The sequence below is a fragment of the Anopheles nili genome, chromosome 3 (genome assembly GCF_943737925.1).
Source record: "Anopheles nili chromosome 3, idAnoNiliSN_F5_01, whole genome shotgun sequence".
In the NCBI taxonomy this organism is placed as follows: Eukaryota; Metazoa; Arthropoda; class Insecta; order Diptera; family Culicidae; genus Anopheles; species Anopheles nili.
In genome coordinates, this window is record NC_071292.1 from 55,186,268 (window position 1) to 55,206,083 (window position 19,816).

Below are 19,816 nucleotides of genomic sequence, written 5' to 3' on the forward strand. Positions count from 1 at the left end.
ATTTTTTGCGTACAGTCTGGAGAAAAATAATCTAGCATATAATCGAATACAAAAAAAAACACTAACAATGAGATCTTATTGAAAGATTTGATTCGCCATTGCATAACGCCGGAGGAAACGCTCATTTTCCTAATTGTCGATCGATGAGCCATCCGTGTTCGCTTTCTTGTAAAGCATACTAGAATAGGCATAAACATGATTGAACCATACAAACTTAAATCGAATCTCCTATGACCTACTAGAGGATTGGCGTACACTCCCGCCTGCATATTTAGGCGTTTCGTTTGACTGACCACAAAATCGATAAAGTGTCTACTCCATGCAATTTTGCTTTCTTTTTTATATCAACACACTAGAATCTAGGTGTATCATGCGTCTTGATTTCAGGTTCACTGAATAGTATCCACTAAGTCTATCTGAGCTTAAAAATGTTGATACTTTCACTAAAATTAACATGACAGTACACAACAGGAAAGGGAATTTTGCTAATTGAAATCAATTGAGTTACCCTCCGGTATTTATTTACAGTGTTGTTATCTTAGTATATCTCCTTTCCTCGTTTTCCTTTTTTTTGAGTCAAACATGTCCCACGAGACTGGTTTGTCTTATCCAAACCAAACGGACAAATTGCAAAATCTTGCAATAGTATTTTCAAAAACGGCAGTTGTTCCTCGTGCTAACCATTTATCAACTCGCAGAAGAAAAAAAACTAATTTAGGACAGGAAATTTTACTGGGATATGATTTTACAACGGCTTGGTCTTAGTTAGGCATCAGAATGTTTCATCGGAATTATTGGTTAGTCAAAAAATATCGAACTCTATACGCTCGAAGTACATAGATTAATAATTTGTTTACGATTCGCAGAATAAAAGATGGAAACTTATTAATTGAACCCATCAACTGACAAAGGGCTATTAGTGTCACATACATCACCTATCGGACGTACTTTCTTAATTGTGAGACAGTTGCTTTACCTGCCATTTGGTTCCTGATCCCGAACCACTTACGTCGACCGTCTACTTTCGTTTTCAATGCGTTGTGATTTGCGTTGTAAGTCCATCCTTGTATCGCTTTCGGGTTTTTACTGTGACGTAAGATCAATGCTGGTACAAGTATAAATGGAAAATACTGTCTCTAGTTGCCGGTGATGATGCCGGAAGCCGCAAATCGATGTGTTTGTGTCTTAACATGGCATGGTCTTAACAAATGGCAGCCTTATTTGACCAAAACGCAATCGCGTCGTGAATGACCATACATAATATAGTAGGGATTATCTTTGTTAGTTACCCATACATTCCTGTTTTTTTTTTCATTTTTTGCACTCAAACGGATTTTCAGAGCCAATAAGTTGGTGTACTAATGCAAGGATTTTTTTTTTAATTTTATGCGGCCATTGCTTCATTATGTCATTCCCATTGATGCGGCGATGGTGGCAGTTCTGATGGATGAGCTACAGTTGAGCTACGATCGGAGTGGAAGGGTACATGAAAAAAACGAAAAGAAAAATCCAATAAATACGGTGCAAAAATCAAAGATATGGCATAACTTAATCTAAAATGATTTGTTTTATTTTTTATATAAATTAAAGTACAAAAATCATTCAATTAGTGAGGAACATGCCAACAGAACAAGAAATCAAGGGAAACCATGTGCAAATTATGGCGATATGTCGTATGGTTTAAGGATGGTATTATTAGAACAAAATATTTTACAAATTTCAAGACTTTAAAGGTTGATGGTACTCGGCAACAGCACAGAAAAGACTATAGCTTAGGATTGCCAACTAACATGTGTTAAGACATTCACATCCAACAATATGTTCGATAGGATCATATGAAAACGCACTAAAAATATACTGTTATCATATATTCCTCTTGTTACAGCATTTCAGTAGCTAATGATAAGAACGCAAAAGAAAGGACTAATAATTGCAATGAATAAATTAAGGCAAGATAAGATTATCGGGATTATCTGTTAAAAAATGCCGTGTTTAGCCAGAGCGACAGAGATCAGTTTGAAAACGATGTTATGCCTACAATTAGGAGCTAGTTATAAGGGAACAGACAGTTGCTTAAAATGTAATTAACACTAAAACATAAAAAATACACAATTTTGACGAAGAGAAGGGTGACGAATGTGGAATGTTAGCGATATAAGAAATGGAAGTGAGGTGATTTTGGCAAACGTCTCCATTTCTAGCTCCCACAATGCCTGTAGACGAGCTGGCATCACGTTCTGCAGGAAAAACGAAGCTCAAACAAAAGATGGTGGCTCTTGGACGTAGTAGGGATGGTTTGGAATTGCATTTCATCAAAAGCTTACAACTTAAGCGTACAAACAGTCAAATGGGGATGTCATAACGATCAGGGGCAGCGAGCAGATGAAACAAAGCAGTAGATGGTAAAGGCATGAAAGCAAAGAGAACAGTTTTCTGTGAATTTGTATGCATGTGTGTGTTTGTAAAAGAAATTTTAATTAGAAAGATCCTTTAGTTAGACAAATAGTTGAGGCATTCGTGAACCTTGATGCCCTTGAGAAGTAGTGGTTAAGTTGACATGTTTCTGTTCGTGAACATGTGATTTATATATTTTTTTATTTATTGGCTTAGATTACGAAGATTGATAAAATTATAGCATATTCATTCCATAATTCAATATTCATTCTAACAAACATCTTCTAGTAAGATCGACCAAAAATACATGAATTTTGCATGAAATACATTCTAGCAAGGTGCAGTTTTCACAATATAACAGAATACAAAAAAAGGATAATGAATGATAAAGGAATAAAAAAAAAATAATTAAAATAATACAGGATGGCAATATGAGTACGCTCTTCAGGATGCGTGGGTCAATTGTGTTTAAACACATGAACTAACGTTTCTCTGTTTATTTTTACTCATAGAATAGAATAATGTAAAAATAATATGGAATGCAATGATTAACGATTATGTTTCTGATAACCACGACTAGCACGCAAGGGGCAACACTTAATATCTCCTGTACACGGGCCGATTCTGAGGGCTATGCTGCTGGTATAAAATTAGTTTTACGCTTCCATCAAAAATAAATTTCTAGCCGCGTGGAAATGCTGTCAATTGGTGCATATTCATATATACATTGCACCATCATAATTCAGCATCAGTAAATTTATTTTCACTCACAAAACTCTGCAGAACAAACATAAATTTAATGCTCGCTCAGCAGCAATAGCCTTCAGAATAGCTGCATTAGAGACCTCGAAAAGGAGAATTTCGAACCGGCAGATAGTTACCACGTTTCGATGTCGTGATAAAATTTGGAAAAAAAAAATCTTGTAGAAAAGATTATAAAATTGAAAATAAAAAAATTTAATTTTGAACTAAATTTATACAACTATGAGAAAAAATCTAGATGAAGTCGAATTTATACTGAATCAAAAATGTGAAAACTAACTCTGCCGGACGAACCGGATGAAGTATGAACATGAGTTTGTAAGTAGAAAGAACAAAGAGAAAGTAAAAGAGAGAATGAGCAAAAAAATCTTTAACACACACACCTATTTGCGAAAAATTGAAGAATTGCGGATAGATGTGAAGAACGTTTTTTTGCTTCCATTCTTCGTCTCATCCGATACTGGAGCATTCCCGCTGGTCCGCACCCAATAGAGGGCACTACATCGACCACAGTGCTAAGCAATCGCAAACTTACACACAGGCACACATACACACATCATTGGGAACCCCGAAAGAGACAACCCCTGATGGTCGAAGAAAGATGTATCGAAGAGTCAGAATGGTGGCGCATGAAAAAGTGCATCTGGCCAACGGGAATCTGTGGCCCACGAGAAGAGGCGCAAGAGGCGAATGTTGAGGTATAGCAGTACTGCCCCGTGTGTTCTCGGTTTGTTGAGGAATATTTCTGTTTTGCTTTGTTCTTATGCTGTCCGATGCTTATTCATTTAGCATTAGTCGAACCAGATAGTGACGTTGGTGGTGGCGACGGTGGTGCAAATGGTGGCGAAGTGGTGGTCGTTGTGGCCACAGTGACCGCCTGGCCCTGGTGATGAGATTGGTGGTGGTCGTGGTGCAATGGTGTGACAAATAATGACGGCAATGGCGTGCACAAATAGAACTACATCCCTACGAGATGCAGTTGCAAACGACACGTATCATTTTTTACTCGTTATCGCTTGTTTTCCGTTCGTTCAACTTCGCACAATGATCCGATGTTTTCATCGGACATGTTCATACATTTGCATTTTTTTTTGCGTCTTAAATTTCTATCGCCAGTTGCTTTACATACACTCTCAACAGACATCACGCTACAAATAGGGTTCCAAACGTACGATGGAGGCGCCTAATGCTTCGGTTTTCCTTTTCATTTGCTCACTTGCTTTTTACTTCAATTAACGCACCACCACTGTAAACATCACTGTTCTTTTCGGGCATTTTACCCATGTCATCGAGGTTTCCCACCTGCTTGCTACTGATGATGATTGGATGATGGTGATATATGATGATTATTGCTGTTGTCAAACGAAACACAATGGCAAAAGTGAGCATCGATAAACGGACGATTGAACAAATACAAAATGAAACAATAACAGTGACACGATATATAAGGAGAAATCGAAATAAGAAGGGTGAATGAGACGATGATAAAGAGTAGAGCTTTAGTGTACGAGCTCGAATAACGAAAATTTATCATTGATCACAGCGACTAGAAGGAAAAAATTGATATTCTGGACTGACTGCTGAAGACAAGCAACGCAAGGCGTAGTCAAAAATCATTAATAAGCATCGTTTTCGATTTGTTGATAAGGAATTCTAAAAAAAGGTACCGAATCACAATGTAGAAAAGTCAAAAAACCGTCCAGACACTCTTTTTTCATTGCTAAATTTTTGGCAAAGAGATTACTTTCTCTTTCGTTCCTTCGTATTTCCCTTTTCATCTCTTATCACGCTTAATAAAGCTCTTATTTTACAAAGTCGTATCTAACATTCCACGATCGTCACTTAAAGAATTTGAAAAAATTAAACCTTCATAAAAATATCTCTTATCGGAAAAACTAAATATGGCTTACAGTCTGGTAAGCAACACAATTTGCAACACAATTTCTAAAAATATGTTTCTAATAATAAAAGTAACGCAGCCAGATGATAGCCCTCTATATTTCCCAGAAGTCCCCCGCAAGAAATGTTCATCGAACATGGAAATCTTGATCGAAAGATTTAGGAAAGAGTTGCCGAAAAAGAAATGTGAAGTTACTGGTGAAAATATAGAAAAGGGTATATACAAAATACAAGTACCCGACCGTTCTTTTACTTTGTGTTTCAATGGCAGAAAAATTGTAAGAATAGCTAAATATGAACGAAAACAAAAACATGTAGGCGATAACCGTTACATAAGCATGCAGATGAGCGTCGGTTCCTTACCTGGCGAAGGATTTGAATGCAGCGCTTTGGGGATTTATACAGAGCGGAACGCGGCCCGTCTGCAACTGCTCGGCAATGAATTTGTGCATTTCCTCTGAAAAATGGGAAGTTGGCAGTGTATATTATTCATTTAACAAATGTAAACATTTTTAATTAAGGACAAATGTTTGATTCAACTATACCTTTCACTTGCTGCACTGAGGTTAACTTGCGCTCCCATAAGTCATCGAATGCTTGGGTTGCTGATGGCTCAAACTCGCCCGTGTACTGACGCATGCCAGAAGGTGTTGTGTAACAGCATTTACACATGCAGGAATGATAACGCAGTCGACCCTCTTCGACGTATGGGTGCGCGAGGGCATCGATTACGGATATTCTTTTGTCCTGGAAAGGAAAAACCGATGGCAATAACATTTGGATTAGATTATTTTGATGCTCATTATGTCTCCATATGTCGCTAAGAATTTCATAAGATTTATTATAAACATCAGTACCAACAAAAAAGCTGTGTATAAAACAAGATCAAAACTTTCGTGCACATCGCCCTATGAATTTTCTCATAGATAAAGTAAGTAATTTCCTAGATATCATAATCGATAACCGCCGCAAGAAGGACGAAATCATGCTGTTTACTGTCAGTTGCATTCTTTCATGCTATCAATAGACTACACGTGCACACGCCGTTGTGGTTATGACGTTACAAAGAAGGTAAACAATTCGCTCCTGCTGTTTCGTATTTCGCATCTCCAGAACAGACAACATAGATATATCCTAAAACGTGTTCTCCATCTTGAGCTTATTGAAATCAACCAATAAAGTAAAATTGTCAGCTGCTCCGGTAGCTTCATTCGTTATATATAAACAATTATAGCTAAATACGCTCTCTTGGTGTTATAGAAGTGCACTTGCTGCATAGAAAACTACGTACCGGATCGAAAACGAGCATTTGGCAGAGCAGATGTACGGCTTCATGCGTGGCATGGGTACTCAACGTGTACAATGCGGTCAGTGACCGGGGCTTCGGCGCTCTCCGAAGCATGTGGCTACGAGCTCCTTCGCAGGCATGTCGCATATCCTCTAGCGATGGCGTACCTAGCAGCTCTGTAATCAGTTCAAGCTGTGGAAAGAAAAGAATAGCATATGATTTCACATCTACATCGCGGCATAACGGAATTTGTGTGCCATTATTAGTTGCTTTAAGGAAAAACACCTACCTGCTGTACAGGACTCTGCGCCTGGAAGAGGATACGTCGACCAAGCAGCTCGCCAAAAATGCAACCCACCGACCAAACGTCGACCGCAGCCGAATAGTGGCGAGCACCCATTAGAATCTCCGGCGCACGGTAGTACTGCGTGACGACTTCTTGTGTCATGTGCTTCGATTGATCTGGTTCCTCAACGCGAGCCAATCCGAAATCACAAATCTAAAAGTCAAAATCATAACCATGATAAAATAATCCATAACAAGCAATTTCCACTTAAACAACGAACCTTTAAAACACAGTTACTGTTCACCAAGAGGTTACCGGGCTTTATATCTCGGTGTAGGATCCGAGCCGAGTGGAGATACTTTAAGCCGCGCAGGATTTGGTACAAGAACACTTTGATGTGGTCAGCGGAAAGGTGTTGCGGTGAAACGATGATTTTGTGCAAATCCGACTGAAGCAGTTCCGTAATCACGTAGCTATTGGTTGGTGCAAGATGAATGAGTTAAGGAAAACATGTTCGAAAGCATGCAGCAAGGTGAACAAACGGTATCTAGAACCGGTATGGTAGAAGCCAGGCCCTGCACGCTAGCTGCGTCTTGGTGAAGTAGTATGAGCAGTAAAAGAACCCGAACCCGATGTTGCTTCTTTATGTCTGAAAACTTTTAATCCTGTTTAGCACCTACTTTCAACTGAAAGGTGGAGGCACTTTCGAGGCACAGATTGGAGCATGTTGGATAATCCACGCATTCCGAAAACAAACAACAATAAAGGCAGCAAGTATCGTTCTTGGGTGGACTACACGGATTTTTCCAAGTTCACAGTATCCATACCATAAACTTTCAGCTTTACGCGGTATGTAATCGGCTCGAAACAGTGAAGTCCATAACATGAAGTTTGCTAACATCCTTTACGAGCATACATCGCTTTACAACGTTAAAAACGTGCGAACTGGCTAAACTCTATCCGCAATGAATTGTGTCCCTCTTCCGACACCCGATTGAACGATCTGCATGATTGTGAAAGGGCTAACAGGAAACAAAGTTTGTGTTGACGTTCTCTCTCTCTCTCTCTCACTCCTACTTCAACGCACACAAAATGGCTTCTTGCCTATTCCTCAGTAATAGCAGTTTACAGTTCCCGCCAAGGATACTGCCAGTCCGGAAGCGACATCCAGACATTGTTTGCCAGTGGAACGTCTCGTCGATACGTCACGTTTCGTTTCGCAAGCGCAAACCCTCCTCGAACGCGCCCGGTTCGATGAAATAAAAACTAAGTGCAAAGCGAATGGCCATCTTCGCCGGCCGGCGCAAACGACAAACGAAGGGGTATGTGGATTTGTGGTTTGGGATTTGCGATGCGACATTGTGGTACAATGACAGCGCAGAATGGCTGGCGAGAAAATCTGCCAATGCCCGGCGTCCTCGAGGGAACCAGCGGAACAGAATCGCCGTCGACCCCGCCAGACAACAGCGGAATGAGAAGCAGGAACAAAGACATTTTCCAGACATTTTGATCCATCGTTCTTTCTCCGCACACATTCATCGTCCTTTCCGGGGGTTTCTTCAGCGTGCCGCGGAAGGATACGACAAATCACGGTCGCGCTTGCCAAGAGGGTTTTACTTGCTTAATTCAACTAGCCCATTTGCTCTACGGGACACTCCGCCCGGAGGAGGAATGTACTTCCGCGAGCTTAATTGCATGCATTAATCAAACGAAAATACTCACACCGGGGGTGATCGTATTATACAAAAAAAAAGAAAATAATTTTCAGATCCAAGTTTTTTAGCGAACGAAAATGAAAAATAATAGCACGACATTTTTCTACCGCCCGCTGCTTGACACTGACATTTTTTAACACATAAATAACGAGATTGCTGAATTAATTATCACGAATAAAATGCCATCCTGGCCTACATGACCCTCAGAAGCGCTTTAACGTGAACCAGCGCATGCTATCGCTACCAAAAAGTTTCCTTCGAAGCACCATTCGAAGATAGGGAATAATTTAGCAGCATCCTTCTCGGAAAGTGACATTAATAGGCACATGTTATTACTACTACCATGACAGCTCGTGACGGGAGAGTCGAGGATTTTACCACTGAACTTCATTTTCCAGGGAAAACCAACACCCCAAAACGGACGCCGAACGTGTTCCTTCGATGGTGCCTTCCAGTTTCCACACACGTCCTTGGTGTAAATAAGAATTTTACTGAGACATCCTTCACGCTCTCGCTCACTCGCTTGCTGTCTCGCTCCCTCTCTGGCACTGGCGAACTGGCCATGCTCTTTTTCTCTCCGCGAGATTGATCGCAACCAAGTGGTTCTTGACTACGCCCTGCTGCCGCGACAGATGTCCTTGAACGCTCCGGGGGCCGGCTCCTTCTGATTTTCCCTTCGGTGGGGCCATGCATAAAATAAAAATCCGTATAAAAAGCGGGAAATTTCGGCTCCATAGCAATCGTTGCCTCTGTTTTGGGCTTTTGGGTGCCGGAACCATGGTGGCCCACTAATATTGGCTACGGAACTGGCTCATCATGACCTGCTCGATGAGAAAAACCCCGGAAGTGCGCTGAGTGGAAATTGCGGTGGAAAGTTTGTCAATAAAATACGAGTGGGATTTTATGCAAAAATCTTTCGCTACCACGACCAAGAACGAGACCACTGAGAATTGCATGAATTTCCCAATGCTACTTTCTCATGTCAGCATTTTCCAGATTCAAGTTTGCATCGGTTTTTTTCTTTTGCGCTGATTTGCCGAAATTTGGTCAACCGCGGTGTCACGCGCCGACGGGTTTTCCGGGCGCAACCGGACATTTCCACAATCGGACTCGGTCACAAGTCAACGCCAGTGAGTGTTTACCAGCCGCTCGACGATGGAAAGGAAATGCCTGGTCTAGTTTTCGAAACGACAGCGTGGCTCATTTTGTTGCAGTAAGCCCGAAACACACTGCGAGTTGCGTTCTGAGAGAACGAAGCAAACTATCCCAAGAACGCACTGGTAAAGCATAAAAACAGACGCAAACAAAACTGGCGGACGACCCATGCCGTGTAAATGTTTGACTTCAACAAAACGCCTCATTAACTGCAGAGGATTTCGGGCCGATGAAATTTACATGAGCAACCAGCACCTACTGGAGGCTTATGAATAATTAACCGTTCACGGTAACAAGAAAAAACTCTAGAGAAAGTTCCAAAACAGGAAACCAAGAGAAAAAATGCATGAGAAAACATATCTTACTTTCTCACAGAATCTGCTGGATGCAAATCTCTTTACGGATATGAACGCCACAAGCTCGATGGTTTGTTTCTGTCATTTTAAGGCAATAGCGATGGAGTATCTTTTGAGTTGTTTGTTTCTAGCACTTGCGAGAAGTGCAACCTTCATGTGGAACCATTTTACCAAAAATATATCACGTTGCTCGAGATGCGCTTTTTGGATTCCCCGCGTAGTGTAGATCAAAATTTAACTTCATACGCAACACAAAAGCTTCCACGCCATCCAAGGAATCTGATTTATCATGAATCGTTCCAAGCTAAACAGCCCAAATTCAGAACGAGTTTCGCCATGGAGCGGAATAAAGTTCCAGCATAACGCATAAAAATGCCAGAAAAGTAAGCCAGCCAATTCTCATAAACTTCAAGTGGTGCTCGCATTTGCGGCCAAATTTTAATTGTGTTTCGAGGCAAGCGCTGGGACGAATGTTCGTACGTAATTTCTATATTGCCTGGTCGTTGCCACGTAGTGTGACAAGTGAGTCCGTGTTCGTAGAATCTCCGCACAAAACCACAATCATTTGCAGGCTGCCATATAATATTATGTGCAGAGGCAAAACTGCTAACGGTAGCACGGTGGTATGGCACTAGTTTGGCAAAAGTGCAAATGATGTTTAAATAATACCGATGCAGTGGTGATAGTTTCTTATTTAAGCACTGAGCCTTTGGGGATATGCTCACAAAGTTTGATTTTAGAAACGACCGCGATTAAGAGTGGAACAAGTTTTTTTTTGTATGAAAAGGATACATTTCCTGGAAGAAGTCCAAGTGTGGCGGTTGCAGGATGTCCAATGCAGAGAGTACCTATAAATAGAATGAGAGAAAATAGGCTTTAAAATACGTTACTACTTCTAAAAAAATAAGATATAGAATGACTACATTCCACTACTGTAAAAATCAGGAAGATGTTGCACTAGAGTACGGATTTTTCCATAAATGTGTACTTGAGCTACTCCCGGAAGCAGGTTATCGATCGGTTGTCAGTTTCGACATGCACCGTCTGCTTCTTGTCTGCCCAAAAGTGCCACCACCAAATGGCTCCATCTGGTTTGGGGGCCGACCAGACCCTACATTGCCTTCCTTTAGAGGGCTTCATCAAGTGAGGTGCTTTCGGTGAGAGATCAGGCGCCTGTCAGCGCATAGCCGTGGCTGTACAAGCAAGCGTGCAAGCCAGTGATAGCTGCTGACTCAGCGAATACCGACGAACGGCATCCGTACAATGACCAGCGACGGCGGTGAGGACACGATGCACCGTGCAAATGCACCATCGCTGGTGCAGCAGAGTATGTGCCGAGCGAAGACGAAACCTACTCCTACCAGAGAGGCGTTTTGTTGCGGCGGTGAGTCAACTCTGGGTGCACACCGTGGGAACTTTGACATTAATACGGAACCACCGCGCCAGAGCACAATGATAGTGTGTTAGTTGGCAGTAACGGGTGGAGTTGGCTGTACAGTAGAGTATGGTAAGAAATACGACACCAAGCCCTTCTCGGCCCTTTTTCGCTCAACGAGTCTGAGAGCCGCGACATGGCGATGGGTTTGCTTTTCGCAGACGGTGCACAGGAAACAGGATAAGAGAGCGGTTGAAAGGTGCATCAAGAGATCTTGTTTATCGATGACATGACTGAACGCCGTGAAGCACTTGCTGTTAACTTTACATGTCACTTTATGATGCCACTTCTGCCAAATCGGTCGGTTGGCATCCCAACCCGACTCGAGCTGTCGGAATCAATACTTTGAGGGAACCGCACGCCAAAAAGGGGATTTTCTATTGGTTATCGAGGGAAATCACACACACACAATATTAGCTGGCAAAAACCGCGCTTTATCGTGAACAATATCAAACGATCGAAATCACGCGTTCGACGGCGAGCTTAGACATTCGATTAGTACTGCCCGCTAACGACTATAGACGGCAGGGAAAGACCCAGCATAGCAGCTGTTTATATGCTCGATGTTTTCGTACACATGCTGCACGTGCCACCGCCTGATATTGGTTCGATTTGCACAAACCGCTGCCAGCTGCCGTTATCACGCTAAAAGGCAAGAGTCAAAATGACACACGCTGTGTAAAGTAACAGGATTGTTAATAAAACAAAACGCACAAACACACACACACGCGCGCACGCGCGCATGCACACGTGCATAAAATGCATGCATAATAAAACCCCTAACCCTGTCCGCAATAGATGCAAATGATACCAGTTCTGTGATTGGCGACCGGTATCTGAGCGCCAGGAGTTTAAGCGAGTGCATTCAAAATGCAGTATATCCCCTCCCTTGCGCACACTAATTGCATTAGCGTTCGCACCGGTTGGGAACAGATTTATGCCCGTACGTGTGCTCCGCACCGGGAGGAGGCAACAAAAACAAAAGCAAAATCCTCATTTTCGGCCGAAATCTCCAAACCGGTCACGCTTTTTTCCGTGAGTAATGACGCCACACGGCCCTATGCCCGGTTTTCCACAACATTCCGCCAGTCAAGAAGCACGCGGGCTCACCGCCGCCGGGAGATTGTCCGGTTTTAACACAATGTTCAATTTCCATATTTTTCCCATGCTTAGTGCCGTTTTTCATCGCACCATGGAATGGGGAGGGAACTGGCTAGAGCTACGACAAAACAAAACTATATTCACGTGCTGCGCTCCACATTTCGCAATCCGTCGCGTCGTTTATTTTGCAGTTTTGCATGAGAGGGTCTTATACTATTTTTTGTTCCCCATTTTCTTCACCATCAAATGAGCCCCCGGGCCGCTTCCGACTACGGTGCATATGCGAAAAAGTGTTGCGGCAAAAATGCATCCAACGCTCGTGTCTCGTGTGCACGAAATGGAAACCAATAGTAGCAACACCGCACAACAATGGCGCCGGGCAGAATGGTCCGGGCGGGTGCCGCAGTTTGCCTTTTGCCTGGCTTCTGTTCACTTGCGACCCCAACACGGGGTGGTGTTGGTTGGTAACCACCCCCGCGACCCGCGGCCTTCCAAACAGTGCGCATTCATACACATTTGGCATACATGCATTTATGCAACGTTTAAACCTCCACCCCGTTGCATTCGACGCGTGCTGAATGGGAAAATGCAAACAAAAAAAAAATGCACTCCCAGCACCCTGCCGCGGATCGGCCGCCGGAAACGGGTTATGATTTATGCCACGGAATCCGCTGGGTTTATTAGGCAATCTTATTTTTCCTCGCTACACACACATCCACACGCAGCTGGAGATGCACGATAAAGCGGGTGAAAAATCATACAAATGCCTTGACAGCGCTAGCATCATGTTTGCCGCCCCTGGCGAAATGCTTCTCTATCGACTTCTAGTTGCTTGTTCCGGGCACGGAACCATTGTTCCTGCAGGGTCGTGGAACGATTTTGCTCCTTGTTTCGCCGCCACACAAAAGCTACACAGTGTGTGTTGGTGTGTATACAGGAGTGATGAGGGATTTTATTTCCACACGCTGACAAATAATACAAATTTTCACATCTTTCGTCTCCGTTAGCTACCCACACTCTAGTTTTAATAATGGGCTATATGATTTCGTAGTATTCCACCGAAACAGCTTGCGCACGATCGTTTGCGGTTTGTATCATACAAGATGCATGACGCTTCTTATCTATCCCACTGGAATGCTCTATCCCGTTACACACGGCTGGGGTCGGTATCCTTTAATACCGCATCGTTCGGCAAATCACGACATAATTCGTAAATTATTGCGCCTCATTATCCGCGTGTACATGGACACGAACAAGGAGAGGTGACATATCTTAAATGCCAGCTCACGCGCATCGGTGGCGTCGCATTCCGTCTGCCCTCAGTGTGCCTTTGGTGAGCTCTTCTCTTCCCATTATCCCAGGTGACGTTAATCTTCAACGCCGGGCCAGACGTCACGACGAAACGCGCCAGTGCTACCGGACAAAATTGGGTCCCATTTGTATTAAGTACCGCAACGAAACGCCACGACCGATGGAAACGCAATGGGTGGGATTCTGATTTTCTTTTTGGTTGCTTTTTTGTAGCGAACGACATAAGACGACACATGGGTGCATCATAAAACCGCGGCAGATGATCCGGTCCGGCTTGCAGCACACATTCGCGCCATGTCGTCTTGGCGATTGGTGGCCAACGTACGAAAATAGCTCGCTCCGGTGGCCGGCTGCGTCTCGTTTCATGTTCAAAAGGAGCACCACAAAGTTTTCCTTCGAAGTCGACCGTCTCCTCACACACCATGATCGCGAATAGACGACGTAGGGACGCGGCCTTGACATGAGCCCCTGGTGCGCGAACTGTATATGTCCGCATGGAAATGGACTAGAACGGCAAAACGCAACGCATGTGAATGTGTTGGTTTTTCGCATCCTTTCGTCGATTGCACCTCCTTAATGTCGTACGCGTGAAGAGAGAATATAAGGAAGCCACGGATCGATGTCAACCAAACGACGTCGACCGAAATCGATATTTAATAACTTAACGATGTCTCCACCGCAATTGTGCCATTGGTAACCATTTTTACTCATTCATTTCTGGGCGTTAATGACACCACGCGGTAATTACTGCGGCCATTAGAGTGATTTGGATTGCTTTTTTATTCTTCCTCGGGATCCTGTAAAAACTTCGCGTGTCCATTTCATACTACGCAATATGCTCCAGATATCACAGTGTTCTAATGCGATCCCGTTCAGGAAATCTCCCCGAGGGAGCAAACCATCGTATTGGAGTGCATTTATTCCCTTCCAATAAGCTTTATTTTTCCCAAGCGTTTACACGAATTTTACGGATAATTGTGATTGAAGGATGCATAATTCACGCGGCGCGAGGGATTCCAACGACGGGAGTATGATGAATAGATAAAAAAAAGCCATGGATACTGACCACCCGGAGCGCGCCTTTGGGATAACAAATCACCCAAGACTAATTTTTTAAAACCTCTCCTTCGAAGCGAAACGGCAATTAGTGGCGCAAACGAGCTGGTGTTCCTTCTCCCGGAGGGGAAGCACCGTTGCCTTCGTGGGGAGATGAGGCATTTAGAATCGAAAGGCCTGATTGGAATTCTCCATTTGGCAAATACCAGAAGGATGTTACAAAATCAAATTTCTCCATCCGATGCAGCTTCCTTGGAGGGAGACTTCCACCGAACGGTGATTTCCCACCGTGCAGCAAGCAATCGAGAACGGCCCCGAAGCCGGCGCATCGTGCCGTATGCCCGCGCAAAGGGCTAATCGATTGCGGTCTATTTTCAGCCCGTAGCATCTTAGCTCCTCATTCGGTTGGCGTTTTTTTTTTATTCTCCTTCTTCCCGACACATCCATTAACCCAGTTCGTGATTCATATTTGATTCGTTGGTTCCGACTCCTTGTGCGCTAGCGGGCCGGCGGCTACTCTGCTGCTCTGCAATAACCACCACTAAACGGCTCCCAAAGGGCCACAACAGAACAACAAACGATAAAGTGTTGCCATCGCCGTCAGCCGCAGCAGATGCACCTTTTCAAAGTTCATCAATCAATCGCCCGCACTCGATGGGTATTCAAACTTCTGGATATACCACGGTGGTACCATTAATTGAGGCTATAAAACGTTCTTTGCTACGGGTGCGATGGCTCAATAATACGCCTCCCCGACTGGAATGAGATACGATAACTGCAGCACGATACAATTGGTGCACTGATTTTCTGCACTTTTTTTTTGTCTCAACCGTTGCCATTTTGAAGGTCTCAGATCGCACTAGTATGCCCATGGGCAAGATGTTTGCTTGGCCGCAACGGGGTTTTCCCTTCCAAGCACGTTTAAAGGCATGTTTATCCGATGGGGAGAGAAAAAAAAAACACGAACCAACAATAAGAGAAACAAAGAAAAACTGCCATTAAAAGCACCATATCCGAGGTTAACAAGAATAATATCATTTGCACGGAGTTTACCTACGGAGCATTGGAACGAAGCGACAACACTTTCTAATTAAAAACTTCTTCTTCTACCCAATCCCCGGGCAGCGCTGAGGTTTGCCGGTGATGACGAAAAGCAAAAGAAACACACTGATACGAGGAAGAAAAAAAGATACTCAATCCTGCCTCCCACCCGAGAAGGTACTGTTCATTCTATCGCCATTGTCGTGGCTCTGCAAGGAGCAACAGCAGCAGCAGTAGTAGTAGTGGTAGTACTTACATTTTCGTGCTTGAAGAAGCACAGCATCTTTAGCTCCCGGAAAACACGCTTCGAGGACACGAGCGACTGGAAAACGTTGGGCAGCTTCTTGAGTGCGACCCGGCGTCCGTCACGCGGATCGGTGACAGCCCTGTGGAAGAGACGAGCAAATGGTTTATGTTTCGTTAGCAAGGACGGCAAAACCAGGGCGAGCGGATGATTAATTAGAACAAAGCGAGTACACATTTTCTCGCTGGCGAGTGGATAACGAATGTAGAAACACGGCTGGCAAATACTGACGCTGGAGAAGCCTTGGCGCTGCCTAACGATTTATTAGTCCAGCCGGGGACGACTTTAAGAACTTTTGTGATGGAACAAAAGCCGGTCCCGGTTGATATGGTGCAAGGAGAAGAAAAAAACATGCGCTCCTTTTGTGTTGAGTAATAAAATTATATCCTTATAACGCGACGGCTAGAAGGCGGCGATGGTCGGCGCAGGTGCACCACGCGCGGAAGGCCTGCAATTGCATGGAAACTTTCTAATTGCTATAAACTTCCCGCAGAGTGGCGTCGGAATCGTGAGACCACGCCATGTTCCATTCTCTCCCGCGTTCGTCCGGATGGTCAATCAACACTTTTGGTCAGGAGCCGACATTCCATCACGACACGACTGACCGAGCATTGAATTCCACACAGAACCTGCGGGACAAGTGAAGCCGATACGCAATCAAAATGCATTCAATACCAATCGAACGTGCACCGGTTCGGTTGGAATTAATTCAAATGTCATCTCTGACCAGCGACGGTGTGTCACATGCTTGCCGAGGCAGAAATTTCGTAAACGGACAGTCACTTAACGTGCAAATTTCGCCTGCGCATCTGTGGGAACGGAATTCCAGCCTAAGGCTCAATACATTTCGCTGATGAATGCACATCCAACGCCAGTACAAATTGATGTGGATCAATTACTGGCGGTTTAACTGTTTGATCCGTAAGGAAGCTATTGAGATAGTGAGATGGATGCTACACTCCTCGATGCATGAAGCTTGAACCGTACAGTAAAACAACATCTTAATGTTGATACGATGATTTGTTAGCAGCACAACCTACGTAATGTTCGTGTAGATGCGTGGGATGGAGAGAAAAAAATGAAGCCTCCCCAATGCCTCGAATGGGGACATCAAATCTGAAGGACATCCATAACTAAACGCCACCCGTGGAGCAAACGAGACCGCCGTTTGCCGGAAGCGGGAATCTTCATGCCGGCACAGGAAATGAGGCAAATTTTAATTCAATTCCAATCTTGATGCACGTCATTCGTGTGCCGCTTACGTTGGCCCACGTCACCCACCGCCCACGTCACAGTTGGTAGCCCTCATTTCGACGCCGACAGACGAATTTCACAGTCCAGGACGATGGGCAAATACGGCGGTACAGGACGGCCGAGTTTCAATGCACCCTGGGCACCAGGCCGTACATTCGAATTTTCCGGACACATTCTCTCGGGAGCGAGCGTGACGGATCAAACAAACGAGGGAAGCCAGCTGGGACATGGGCTGGCTACGCGAAACATACTCATTTGCTCAGAATATTAGAGCACACATGTCGGTGACTGGCTGTGGCGGGTGGGGCGTTGGTATTGGCGTTGGCTGAGGGAAAGGGCGACTCGAGACCGAAATAAACCAACCCAACCGAGAAGGAACCGACCACGGCCACAGAGACTGAGTGAAGCCTCGCCCTGAGAGCCCTCACCTTCACGGGAGGAACACGTCATAGTCTCTAATTTCATTTACACCTTTAATTTTCCTATGAATAGTCATCATGGGACGAAAGCGTTGCGTCCATGTTGCGTGTTAGCTAGGCTAGCCGGAGGTGCCAGTCAGGGTCTCACCAGCATAACGAGCGTTTTCCATCCGTTTGGCCTACACGAACCTCTACGGAGAGGTCCCTTCCCAGCACGCTAGTATGCCGCACGATAATTTTCGATCACAAAAAAGCTTCTTCGTGACGCTTTGGGGGCTCTAACTTTGGTAACGCAACGAGGCGAACTTCCCACTCGACCGGTGGCACAGGAACGGTGTCTCTCAAACGCCTGAAAAGCGTATCCTTGCTGGAAGATCGACGTGTTGGCTTGGAAGTAGGCTTCAAGGATTGTTGGGAGCTTCAAGAACTTAAGCCCACATATCGTACCACCTTCACGCTATCACAGTGAACGATAAGTAGGCCATCTTCGAAGATAATCGACCCATCAGCTAGTAGTTTTCGCAAAACAAAACGTACGTATTTCCCGCCCAAAAGCACACCTCCTAAGTATATATAACACCTAGCCGTTCGATTATAACCCGTAACCACATGGGAAATATCCTTTCCGTCGAATGCCGCAGACACCGTCATGCAAATGCCAAAGGGTAGCACATGGAAATTCCGAACAATTTCGTGAAACAAAATAATTAATTCTGCAACCGTCAAGCGCCAGAGGTCAGGAGGAGTTGGTTGAGAAAGCACGAGATGTAAAAATAGTACAACACGCAAGCAAAACCCACCCAAGTAGGGTAGGTGTGAAGCATATTTTGCCTAGGCGAGTGTGAAAATATTACGTTCCCTTTGTTCGGGTGTGACTTCATTGCGATTTTTTGGAAAAATCACAAAATTTAATCACACACGCTTTTCCGCCATATGGGATCTTGCATTCGCGGTACAAACGCCACTGTACGAGAATAACGCGATTTCCAACTAACAGCGGCTTTCACATTCGTTTGAATCGTAACAATACACATCATGCGATTTCGAACGCGTCGGTCCAGATGCCTTTACGCAACAAAGATTCCATTTTGTCGGCCATAATCTGTTCAAATCGTTACGACCGTTCGCCGCTAACCGATGGTGAGCAATTAAAATCGATTAAAAACCCATCCTTCCCGAGGATGGGCAATGCATTGATGTGATCCACCGGCGGCGCACGTACCGAGCCATCTCAAAGATAGGGAAATAAAAATTCATTTAGGATCACTTGCATCCCCGGGTGAGCTTTCCGCGCACTCCGGGGCGCATGGTTGCGCGTCAGCACCGTAAATTTGTGGAATTGGAATTTGTTATTTTTCTATGCATTTAGCACGGCGGCAATCGTAATTGTCTGACCGTTAACGAGGGAACGTTAAAAGTTATGAGTGCGCCCAGGGCCATAGCTCGCGGCTGGGCTGCTGCTGCTGCTGCTGTCGCTCAATGGTGCCATTGTCATTTTGTGGTGCCCCAGCAGCTCGCTCCGGATGGTCCAGTCGCGACAGAAAGCAACAAAAAAAAATAGCGGGAGGACCAACGATCTCCTCAAAGAGTCTGGGCGAGTTTTTCTATACGCCACACAACTATGCCGCGCTTATGCACATTCCTAGCCGACCGCACCACCGGCAGCCTAGGGAGGAAAAAGCGGAACATGTTTGCCTTCTCGAAATAAAATAAACCGCGAGCAACTGGTGCTAAGGGATGCGGCCGTTTCTGGTACCACAGTGGCTACCTTATAGCGCCACCGAACGCTCTGGCCGGTGCCGGCGGAGAAAAGATAAAACGCAAGGAAACGCCGGTGCTTGTTGTCGCGTTGTGGGGTGTTTTTGTTCCACTCCAAACTGCCGGAGCTAGCGCGGGAACCAGCATGAGCAATGGACTCCTGCACTTTGAGCGCTGCTGCAATGCTGCTGCGTTCTCGCGGGCTTTGAACTAGCTTTGTTCCAGCGAGCTGACGGTGGCGAGCGACAGAAGAGGCGAGTTTTTGAGTAGCGAAAGCAGCAA

At 44.6% G+C, this 19,816-nt stretch overlaps 1 protein-coding gene across 1 annotated transcript in view; it reads right to left on the minus strand.

Moving 5' to 3' along the window:
- Positions 1-520: 520 nt before the first annotated feature.
- The window catches only part of LOC128727347 (serine/threonine-protein kinase NLK), a 61,828-nt gene continuing 42,532 nt past the window's right edge, over positions 521-19,816 (minus strand). The window contains exons 2-9 of the mRNA XM_053821251.1: positions 16,056-16,185; positions 10,648-10,703; positions 6,910-7,102; positions 6,633-6,842; positions 6,347-6,535; positions 5,601-5,802; positions 5,419-5,512; positions 521-1,463 (exon numbers count right to left, since the gene is read on the minus strand). Of these exons, the coding sequence (XP_053677226.1) occupies positions 1,409-1,463; positions 5,419-5,512; positions 5,601-5,802; positions 6,347-6,535; positions 6,633-6,842; positions 6,910-7,102; positions 10,648-10,703; positions 16,056-16,185 (1,129 nt within the window). The 3' untranslated portion in view covers positions 521-1,408. The remainder of the gene's footprint in view (positions 1,464-5,418; positions 5,513-5,600; positions 5,803-6,346; positions 6,536-6,632; positions 6,843-6,909; positions 7,103-10,647; positions 10,704-16,055; positions 16,186-19,816) is intronic.